The sequence below is a fragment of the Haliotis cracherodii genome, unplaced genomic scaffold, assembly GCF_022045235.1.
Source record: "Haliotis cracherodii isolate W230 unplaced genomic scaffold, xgHalCrac1.p SCAF_2, whole genome shotgun sequence".
Taxonomy (NCBI): Eukaryota; Metazoa; Mollusca; class Gastropoda; order Lepetellida; family Haliotidae; genus Haliotis; species Haliotis cracherodii.
In genome coordinates, this window is record NW_027266275.1 from 1,281,503 (window position 1) to 1,293,796 (window position 12,294).

Below are 12,294 nucleotides of genomic sequence, written 5' to 3' on the forward strand. Positions count from 1 at the left end.
GAAACTTTAGCCCGGAATTCACCCCATACATACTTATCATAATGTATACAACTATCCTGAGTGAAAGTGAGTTTATTTTAGAAAAGGCGCCACTGGCCCATAATACATTACATTCACAAAATAAGGTTTAACGTGTGCAGCGCTGTTCAGTTATACCGATACATCGCTGTTGTACAATACTGTACATAAAAATGGAAACATATTTAGCTGAACAGTTTTAACAAATATACTGCGTGACCATAGCACCTGTTGAAATCTAACTTTCAGAAATTTGTTGGTAGAAAGTAACAAGTCGTGATTTAATGAATGTACAAGACAACTATGAAACTCAGCAACGATTACTTGTATAAGCCGCTCATTTCTTGGTATACAAAGCTATCTCATCTCTCCAATCATTAGAATATGAAGTCCAAGACAACCGAATCTGACTAATTGCTTTTCATGATGTTACCTCTCTTTTCACTAAATCTGACCGCATGCCACCTTCTCACAAACATTTGGATGTCAAAGTTTATTTTAGTATTGCAACAAGAAAAAATATTTAAGTGGAATACACGTCATGATAAAGGTTTGCTCCACGATTATTTGATAAAAATGTTCTCGTGATAACACAAATGAAGGAGCGGTTGAGAGGTTGACAGAGATTAGACTGTTGATGTAAAGAGAGAATATTATGATACCAGTAGCTGGTCAGACAATAAAAGTAGACAATAGTGCCTCACACACTTTTCATCGCTTCGGAACCAGCTTTGATGTGAGGATAGCTCATCATCCACGATTCCCTGCCTAACCCATGTCGGAAGCTTGTCCACTGTGGCAGCGGGTAAATATGTACAGGTTAGACCACGAGGACCCAGTATCTAATCGTTGAAACAACGAGGGGCGAAGCCATTTCAACGATTAGACACTTGGGTCCGAGACGTCTCATATCCAACATTTATGGCACCTTAATGCTTAAAAAAACATTGTTTCGTTAAAGGTTTTATGAAAGATATTCAGGAACTCTATGCTCAGCTGGGAGAACACTGTGAGTCGGCCCTACGTGAAGCACGTGAAATGTGTTCGCCGACCATTTTGCACGTGCACCTCGCACTTTGCCGATTTGGGTTATGGAATGCATGCCCCGGGGCAAGTATACCATTCATTTTGGACCAACTCGAGCACATTTATCAATCAACTAGATATTACTTGGCAATGTTGATGGGCCTATTATAAGTAAATATAGCCCTGATCAACATAATATTAATTTCTGTTCTATGTGTTCGTTTCGTTGAACGAAAAGCAAAAGCTACAAAACAACAATTACTGGACAAATACTAGAATGCATAAAGTAACATACTGTAGAAAAATTGCATAAAACACATTTCGCAATTCATAAAGGGATAAGCAATTGGTACTGATGTAAGGAAATATTTAGTTGTTAATTTCATACCCTATCTCTTATGTCGCCGTGGCAGAAGACTACATTCATAAGCCTCCAGTGCGGACTTCTTGGGTTCGAATCCCGCTGGCGACAAACGTTTCTCATGAAATTGTTCTATGATCAAGACAAAAAAAGTTTCGTCATTGCCCAGTGTTGTTTTTAACCACAATTCAGTCAGTGAGACCACGGTCAAAGACAAAGCAGCCATGGTCTAAATATTACTATCACTGACGTGTGCTATCGCCTCTGTATTTTCTGTATTTGATGCTGACCACTGCCATCATGTTATTAGTTGCCACTGAATACTGAACTACCCCTCTATTGTCTACTGTCATTGTAGTTGCTGTGCAGTAATTTGTATTGATTTGTAAACGAAGTAAATTTTGTAATACTTATGTTGATTGTAGACCGCTTGTTTGTTGGTTTCACACCAAGTTCTTTTACGTACAGGTTTCTTTGTAAACTTTGTTTCAATTTGGGAATTGACACCTAACAAGTACACTTACACAACTAGCGAGTATCGACCACCCTGTTCACTTGTACAGACCACTCACCAATATATGTGCAGAAACACAGCTGAATATTACACGGTATACAATAACGACACGAGGGCAACTTTCCACTTCCCTAATATAGACTATAGAGAAAAACATATGATGATCATCTTTCTCCTAATCTCAATCCTTTGGCACAGTTGATATTCCCAGTGGATAGTCATATGTTGTTAACTGGTATGTGATATTTTACATCCATGATCTGATTTGGATCCGATCAACATACACAAGCGGACCGACTATGTGATATTCTGGGGAGGTTAGTTGTTGAGGGGTAAGGCTGGGGTTTTGGTTAGAGATTAGTTATAACAGCAAGAACGACATTTTAGTGGCAAACAATTTCTATTTCTTTCACCAAATTGACAAATTATGAGTGACAATTTACTTTTATCGACAAACTCCTCAAAATTCAAATGTTCCGCCCCAAATAGAACATTGGCAAAGCAAGAGTGTGTGTGTGTTTCATAATGTAATCAAACTAAAAAGTCCAATATCGTCAGAATTTTTATTTCCACAATTTCTCAGATCAGGATTGCTTCCACCAGTGATCTTAATTACCCCTGAAACAAACAAAAAACATTCAAAAGCTTTGATGGCATACTCAACATGGCAAGACGTCTAGGTAGGTATAGGCTGATGTGTACAAGCTAAAAGTGACACTTTCCTTATACACTGTGGAGTTGTACACTTACGAAGGGTTGCCACAGTGACACTGGTCATATATACAGTGTAGGCTGTATACTTACGAGGGGTTGCCACAGTGACACTGGTCATATATACAGTGTAGGCTGTATACGTACGATGGGTAGCCATAGTGACACTGGCCGTCAATGCAGTTTAGGTTGTATACTTACGGGGGGTAGGCATAGTGACACTGGCCGTCAATGCAGTTTAGGTTGTATACTTACGGGGGGTAGGCACAGAGACACTGACTGTCAATACAGTTGAGCTTGTATACTTACGATGGGTAACCATAGTGACACTGACCGTCAATGCAGTTTAGGTTGTATACTTACGATGGGTAGCCACAGTGACATTCTCCATCAATACAGTGGAGGTTTGCGATGTGGTTTGGACAATCACAGGAAATACGACCACCTTCGTAGAACTGGACACACATATTCTTGCCGAAGCATCTTCCTGAATGTGGAAAATAAATGAAGTAGAAACATATATTTATTGTTCTAAGTATTTCTTCATCTTGGTTATTGATGTAATGATATGTCGCCATACACACGACACACCGTCAGGAAGACTGACGCCGTACAAACGACACTGTTAGCGAGAGACTGACGCCATACACACGACACACAGCCAGGAACGACTGACACCGTAAACACGACACTGTCAGCGAGATACTGACGCCATACACACGACACACCGTCAGGAAGGCTGTCATCGTACACACAACACTGTCAGCGAGAGACTGAAGTCATACACACGACACACCGTCAGGAAGGCTGTCACCGTACATACGACACTGTCAGCGAGAGACTGACGCCGTACACACGACACACCGTCAGGGAGAGACTGACACCGTACACACGACACACCGTCAGGAAGACTGACGCCATACACACGACACACCGTCAGGAAGACTGACACTGTACACACGACACACCGTCAGGGAGAGATTGACGCCGTACACACGACACACCGTCAGGGAGAGACTGACGTCGTACACACGACCCACCGTCAGGGAGAGACTGACGCCGTACACACGACACATCGCCAGGAAGACTGACGCCGTACACACGACACACGTTGTAAGAGTGATACTGACCGAGGTTAGGCTCCGGGTCGCACACGCTGGTGCAGGTGCACTGTCCGTTGATGCAAACGGAGTCGCTGCCGTCGGAGCAACTGGTGATACCGCCGACACAATCTGAGTCGACATTGCAGGGCTCGCCATTCACTATCATCACTGCGTGGAGAGGAGCAAAACAAGGACATATTAACATAGTAACATTCCTGTAATTGTCCATGTGTGTCTATATGTTTACGTCTGTGTATGTATGGAGTCGTATTTTTGTTATAGACCCGTGAATATCTGGGGTAGAATAGGTCTTCAGCAACCCATGCTTGTCGTAAAAAGGCAACTGTGTGCTTGTCGTAAGAGGCGACTAACGGCATCGAGTGGTCAGGCGCGCTGACTTGGTAGATGCATGTCTTCGTATCCCAATTGCGTGGATCGATGCTCATGATGTCAATCACTGGATTGTCTGTTCCAGACTCGATTGTTTACCGACCGCCGTCATATAGCTTGAGTATTGCTGATTTGTTTCGTTTTTCACATGAAACAGAATTTAAGCTCGGATGAGAAAGACAAAAACACGTGAATTTGGCCAAGCAGCTTAACTCAAGCTTCATTATATTTATGATCCGATATCGTAAATAATGAAACAGCTCTTTCCCGTCGACTGATTTTTCCACTAGATATAAGAGAGCCCAGCGAGCCTGCCTCATCTGTTCAGCATCTATCAGCATCTCACAGTTCATGCACAAGTTGTTGCAGCAGGCTTACAGATGTCGATGCGAGAGTGAAGTTTTCAAAAGGATTTGACCATCAATGACCGAAATGATGTCTGACACAATTCCCTATTTTGACTTGAAGCACTTGTTCCCATCCAGTGTGTGACTATATCCCTTTGATCTGTGTCATGGGAGAAAAAATCCTTTCTACCTGTGTCATATGTGACTATATCCTTGCTACCTGTGCATGAGAGAATATATCCTTGCTACCTGTGTCATGTGTGACAATATCCTTGCTACCTGTGTCATATGTGACTATATCCTTGCTACCTGTGTCATGTGTGACTATATCCTTGCTACCTGTGTCATGTGTGAAAATATCCTTGCCATCTGTGTCATGTGTGACAATATCCTTTCTACCTGTGTCATATGTGACTATATCCTTGCTACCTGTGTCATGTGTGACAATATCCTTGCTACCTGTGTCATGTGTGACTATATCCTTGCTACCTGTGTCATGTGTGACAATATCCTTGCTACCTGTGTCATGTGTGACAATATCCTTGCTACCTTTGTCATGTGTGACAATATCCTTGCTACCTGTGTCATGTGTGACTATATCCTTGCTACCTGTGTCATGTGTGACTATATCCTTGCTACCTTTGTTATGTGTGACTATATCCTTGCTACCTGTGTCATGTGTGACAATATCCTTACTACCTTTGTCATGTGTGACTATATCCTTGCTACCTGTGTCATGTGTGACTATATCCTTGCTACCTGTGTCATGTGTGACTATATCCTTGCTACCTTTGTTATGTGTGACTATATCCTTGCTACCTGTGTCATGTGTGACAATATCCTTACTACCTTTGTCATGTGTGACTATATCCTTGCTACCTGTGTCATGTGTGACTATATCCTTGCTACCTTTGTCATGTGTGAATATATCCTTGCTACCTTTGTCATGTGTGACTATATCCTTGCTACCTGTGTCATGTGTGACAATATCCTTGCTACCTTTGTCATGTGTGACTATATCCTTGCTACCTGTGTCATGTGTGACTATATCCTTGCTACCTGTGTAATGTGTGACTATATCCTTGCTACCTTTGTCATGTGTGACTATATCCTTGCTACCTTTGTCATGTGTGACTATATCCTTGCTACCTTTGTCATGTGTGACTATATCCTTGCTACCTGTGTCATGTGTGACAATATCCTTGCTACCTTTGTCATGTGTGACTATATCCTTGCTACCTGTGTCATGTGTGACTATATCCTTGCTACCTGTGTCATGTGTGACAATATCCTTGCTACCTGTGTCATGTGTGACTATATCCTTGCCATCTATGTCATGTGTGACTATATCATTGCTACCTGTGTCATGTGTGACTATATCCTTTCTACTTTTGTCATGTGTGACTATATCCTTGCTACCTTTGTCATGTGTGACAATATCCTTGCTACCTTTGTCATGTGTGACTATATCCTTTCTACCTGTGTCATGTGTGAATATATCCTTGCTATCGGTATAATGTTTGAATATATCCTTTTCATCCGTGTAAGGTGTGATTACATCCTTGCTACATGAGTAATGTTTGTTTATGTCCTTGCTCTCTGTGCAATGTGTGACTATATTCTTGCTGAATCTGCATTATGTGACAATATATCCTACTTTCTGTGTAATGTGTGACAATACTTGCAATCTGTGTAATGTGTGACAATACTTGCAATCTGTGTTATGTGTGACTATACGCTCGGTATCGTCAAATATATTCGGTTTCGGTAACGTTACTGTAGAGAGAAAACTTATTTCAGAAACATAACACTTGTTAATTTCAAAACTTGCGTGCACCCTTTGGTTGGTAAACCAGACATTATCTCTCATTGGAAACGAAGTAGTTAAACTAGAATTGCGTAATCGCCTTCATTTTGACACAAGAAAGGTCGTAATAGCCTACACTACGAAACACACTGTACCTGTTACAACAGCCGACACGAGCAGGAGGAGACACTTCATGGTGGCAGACTGGCGGTCGTAGGTTCTGCCAACACTGATATGAGCCACACCTATCTCCACTTCTTGGACACTGGCGAGGTCTCACGTGACCGGGGTCACCGGCTGTCCGAGGACTTTTCCTCACTGGCGACAAGAGGTCCGTAAATGCTGAGAGGACATACCTGTCCCATCATTTAGTTGTAGACACTCTCATGCCAGTCGTGTAAACGATTAAACAACACTCCCAAGAATAATGTTTGTTTGTTTGTTTGCTGTTTAACGCCGCACTTAACAATATTATAGCTATATAACGGCGTCTTGAAATAATCAAGTCTGCACCAGACAATCCAGTGATTGACATCATGAGCATCGATCCCCGCAACTGGGATAGGATGACATGAATCAACCAAGTCAGTGAGCCTGACCACCCGGTGCCGTTAGTCGCCTCTTACGACAAGCATCGTCGCCTTTTACGATTAACATGTGTTGCTGAAGACCTCTTCAATCTCGGAGCTTCGCGGGTCTCACGAGTAATGGGTTTTACGGCCGGTGAAGCTGAAGACAAGTATCGTGTCAGCTGCTGTGTGGGGATACAAACCGCGGGGGTCAGAAGCTACCGTCATGCCAATCACGTGGACGGTGGTAACAAACCAGAAATCGAGATGGATCCAGGATTCGAACCCATATTCCGCGGATCCTGGGACGTCCAGTAGGTAAAAACACCTTTCTACAACAGAGAGCTATGCCCTTGTGTTCCTCCTGTTCACACATTACACGTTATTTGTACAGTGTCTCGAGATTTAAACACCTTGTTTTCAGGTAAATACCAGTTTTTAGGAAAATACCATCTTCCCGAGGCGAGGAAAATACCAAAGCAAAATATTCTTATTCAATGTACACATCAAGTCAACAGACTTTCTTATACAAGAATAATAAAATAAATGACTTTATCATTTGTTCCATATTCTACATTCTACAGGGGATATCCACTTTGTATAATTCTGTGGGTCATTTTGCTTTAACGTTAAATAACAACCCCTAGTATATCTACCATTATCCACTGTCTGACTACCACAATGTAACAGAATGTGTAGAGTTTTAAGACTGGGGACCTCGTGGGCAATTCATCTAATTCGCTGTGCAGAGTTGCCTCCCTTGGGCTCGAAAGACACCTACGAATTCGAATCCCGGTTCGCCCCGGTTATGTTTCTAGGTTTGTCAGCACCCTACACGTGCTTGTGGGTTTCACCGAAGTAATAAACGTCCGAGACCTGCATTTCTTGGGGCTTTCCTCCCACCTTAAGCTGACACGCCGTGGTATAACTGGAATACTGTTGAAAGCGGCGTCAAACCCAACTCACGCACATACTCTGAAGGTACTGGATAGTGTGGTAGATGTGCTAGGAATTGTTATTTAATGTAAAACCACAAACAGCTATTAATTTGTTTTTATCAAAACCCATGTTACATTTCAGCAATACGTACATCTCTACACACATGCAGGTAGGTGCAGATTATAACAGTTCCATCGTGTGGTGAAGGTACAGAGTCAAGTTATGATGTTTTCCTTAATTAGCCTTGCTAGATAGAAAGATGCCAGCAGCAACAGCTGTGTTTAAACATGTAGATAGAGCTGAGGTTGGCAAAACAGATCATACACAGACATACTATTTGTTTGTTGTTTAAGGCCGAACTTAGCAATACTCTCTCTACATATGTATATAATTGAGTATGGACCAGACTATCCAGTGATTGATATCATGAGCATAAATCTACGCAATCGGGATACGATGACATGCATCAACCAAGTCACCGAGTCTGACAACCCGATCCCGTTAATCGCCTCTCACGGCAAGCATAGTCGCCTTTTACGACCAGCGTGGGTTGTTGAAGACCTATTCTCCTCCCGACCTTGACGGGTGAGCGTACATATAACACTAAAGACATTCCTCTTGGACCCACACGTAAAATGTGTTTCGTTTGTACACATATCTCCCTTCATTAAGAAAAGTAAAACTGAGTCAAAATCGAAAAGATGACATATAAAGATTACTATAGGAAATTGAACTAACAATACGTGTCATACCTTGTACTGTCCATGAGAAAAGAACACCATTCATGTCGAAAAGCACGCACCTAAGACTGTATACCAAAGTTATCCAAAAATACAAACAGATTTTACGTTTTCTTTAGCAGACAGGCATACGTTTGGTTCAACCAATAACGCAGACAAGACCTCGGGGAAATAACACAGTTAACAATAATGTGGACATGAATATACTACTATTGCAACGTTCTATATATACTCACCGACAAAAAGAAAACCGTCAATGTGTCATAAAATATCAAGAACTGCTCACATTCAAGAAATATTAGATTTGTTCGACGCACATACCGGTATGGTGTGAGAACCGACGCTCATACACGCATCACATGTGACGTCATAAATCTATGACTCGAGATGCACCATTTGTTTCGTGCAGGTTTAGCGTGTACAGTTTGGAAATCACGTGTACCATGTCTCGATATGAATATAGGCACTCAGTATTTTGCGGTGGTTATATTTACAAGCAAGTAAATGCACCCTTTGTTGTATAGTAAAACTGTATCTGTCTGACAGTCACATAGTTTAGATGTATAACGTCAAGTACTTAGTAACCAGTCATGATTATCCAATGAAACAGATTCCATTGGAGGTGACAGGGAGGATAGCGTTGACAATGATATGAAGGGATCACTGAACATGATGGCATCCGGTGTCGCAATGTGCATCAACAAGTATGTGGTTGTTGCCTGACGCCGACCGGCAGTACTCCTGCCATGCGACTGCGACCTGTAAACAAACCAGAAGATGAAATAAGTTGAGGTAACGGTCTCGAAACCCAGTCTCAAAATGGCACATTTACTGATTTCGTTATATTTGTTCTAACAGGTAACCTTCATTTTATTGATCCAAAGCTTTCAACAATAACCCAAGATATTTATACGCATTAACTATCTTGATATCTTTGTTGTGTCAACATAAAAGCTCTGACTTTGCTTTCAAATATTGAATTCAGTTTGAATTTTCATGCATAGATCTAAATACGAAACAGATGAGATGATTTCACAGGTCTAGCTCATGTGGTATATCAGTGGAAGGGAATTGGCTTTTTGATCTTTAATGAAAGATATTAGGTCATCGATATGCCTGAAGCCTGAGTTTAACTTCTTGGACGAATTACGTTGTTTTGATGGAAGGAATTCAGCCTTGCATGCATAAAGAAATCAGATTTACCTTTCAGGATTCTACGATGCTGAAACGGTCATGTCTCTTTTCAAGATTTAATGGGACTATTCAAAGAATCTTTATTTAGAAAGTCTTGACCCCTGGACAACAATCATACTTTTCAGACGAAGTTTTGTAATTAATCATCACTTTGTCGGAATCGTACGACAGTCTGCCGTTTGCATATATGTCTGATGATTATTGAAATGATTTTGTAGTTTTTATTTACAGTATTTATCCCTCAGTAAGTTCGGTATCCTCAGCGTATTTCAAGCTGTACATAAACTTAGCCCACATCCTACATCCTACATTGAAAGGTTGTTTTATATACATACACCAGGCGTGGCTTACACTGTTCATATACACCAGGCGTGGCTTACACTGTTTATATAGACCAGGCGTGGCTTAGACTGTTTATATACACCAGGCGTGGCTTACATTACCTATATACACCAGGCGTGGCTTACACTGCCTATATACACCAGGTATGGCTTACATTACCTGTATACACCAGGCGTGGCTTATACTGTCTGTATACATCAGGCGTGGCTAACATTACCTATATACACCAGGCGTGGCTTAAACTGTCTATATACACCAGGCGTGGCTTACGCTGTTTATATAGACCAGGCGTGGTTTAGACTGTTTATATACACCAGGCGTGGCTTACACTGTTTGTATACACCAGACGTGGCTTACATTATCTATATACACCAGGCGTGGATTACACTGTCTGTATACACCAGGCATGGCTTACACTGTCTGTATACACCAGGCGTGGCTTACACTGTATATATACGCCAGGCGTGGCTTACACTGTCTATATACGCCAGGCGTGGCTTACACTGTTTGTATACACCAGGCGTGGCTTACATTACCTATATACACCAGGCGTGGCTTACACTGTCTGTATACACCAGGCGTGGCTTACACTGTCTGTATACACCAGGCGTGGCTTACACTGTCTATATACGCCAGGCGTTGCTTACACTGTTTGTATACACCAGGCGTGGCTTACATTACCCATATACACCAGGCGTGGCTTACACTGTCTGTATACACCAGGTATGGCTTACACTGTCTATACACGCCAGGCGTGGCTTACACTGTTTATATACACCAGGCGTGGCTTACACTGTTTGTATACACCAGTCGTGGCTTACACTGTTTATATACACCAGGCGTGGCTTACACTGTCTATATACACCAGGCGTGGCTTACACTGTTTATATACACCAGGCGTGGCTTACACTGTCTATATACACCAGGCGTGGCTTTCACTGTTTGTATACACCAGGCGTGGCTTACGCTGTTTATATACACCAGGCGCGGTTTACACTGTTTATATACACCAAGCGTGGCTTAGACTGTTTATATACACCAGGCGTGGCTTACATTACCTATATACACCAGGCGTGGTTTACACTGCCTATATACACCAGATATGGCTTACATTACCTGTATACACCAGGCGTGGCTTAAACTGTCTGTATACATCAGGCGTGGCTAACATTACCTATATACACCAGGCGTGGCTTAAACTGTCTATATACACCAGGCGTGGCTTACGCTGTTTATATAGACCAGGCGTGGTTTAGACTGTTTATATACACCAGGCGTGGCTTACACTGTTTGTATACAGCAGACGTGGCTTACATTATCCATATACACCAGGTGTGGATTACACTGTCTGTATACACCAGGCATGGCTTACACTGTCTGTATACACCAGGCGTGGCTTACACTGTATATATACGCCAGGCGTGGCTTACACTGTCTGTATACATCAGGCGTGGCTAACATTACCTATATACACCAGGCGTGGCTTAAACTGTCCGTATACACCAGGCGTGGCTTATACTGTCTGTTTACACCAGGCGTGGCTTACACTGTCTATATACGCCAGGCGTTGCTTACACTGTCCATATACGCCAGGCGTGGCTTACACTGTTTGTATACACCAGGCGTGGCTTACATTACCTATATACACCAGGCGTGGCTTACACTGTCTGTATACACCAGGCGTGGCTTACACTGTCTGTATACACCAGGCGTGGCTTACACTGTCCATATACGCCAGGCGTGGCTTACACTGTTTATATACACCAGGCGTGGCTTACACTGTTTGTATACACCAGGCGTGGCTTACACTGTTTATATACACCAGGCGTGGCTTACACTGTCTATATACACCAGGCGTGGCTTACACTGTTTATATACACCAGGCGTGGCTTACACTGTCTATATACACCAGGCGTGGCTTTCACTGTTTATATACACCAGGCGTGGCTTACATTACCTATATACACCAGGCGTGGCTTACACTGCCTATATACACCAGGTATGGCTTACATTACCTGTATACACCAGGCGTGGCTTATACTGTCTGTATACACCAGGCGTGGCTTAGTCTGTCTATATACGCCAGGCGTTGCTTACACTGTCTATATACGCCAGGCGTGGCTTTCACTGTTTGTATACACCAGGTGTGGCTTACATTACCTATATACACCAGGCGTGGCTTACACTGTCTGTATAAACCAGGCGTGGCTTACACTGTCTGTATACACCAGGC

General features: G+C 42.4%; 1 protein-coding gene across 1 annotated transcript; it reads right to left on the reverse strand.

The window, feature by feature from the left end:
* Nucleotides 1-2,468: 2,468 nt before the first annotated feature.
* LOC139468761 (uncharacterized) lies at nucleotides 2,469-6,533 on the reverse strand. Its single transcript, XM_071250892.1, has 4 exons — nucleotides 6,433-6,533; nucleotides 3,761-3,901; nucleotides 2,994-3,117; nucleotides 2,469-2,537 (listed from the first exon to the last, which is right to left on the reverse strand). Exons 1-4 carry the CDS (start codon nucleotides 6,470-6,472, stop codon nucleotides 2,528-2,530), a joined length of 315 nt encoding a protein of 104 aa, XP_071106993.1. The 5' UTR covers nucleotides 6,473-6,533; the 3' UTR covers nucleotides 2,469-2,527.
* Between the last annotated feature and the right edge of the window lie 5,761 nt (nucleotides 6,534-12,294).

Coding starts and splice junctions, on each gene's coding strand:
- LOC139468761 (XM_071250892.1), bottom strand. CDS start 6,472: ATGAAGTGTCTCCTCCTGCTCGTGTCGGCTGTTGTAACAG. Junction 3,902..6,432: donor CGTGTCGGCTGTTGTAACAG/GTACAGTGTGTT, acceptor CTCTCCACGCAG/TGATGATAGTGAATGGCGAG. Junction 3,118..3,760: donor CGACCCGGAGCCTAACCTCG/GTCAGTATCACT, acceptor TTCCACATTCAG/GAAGATGCTTCGGCAAGAAT.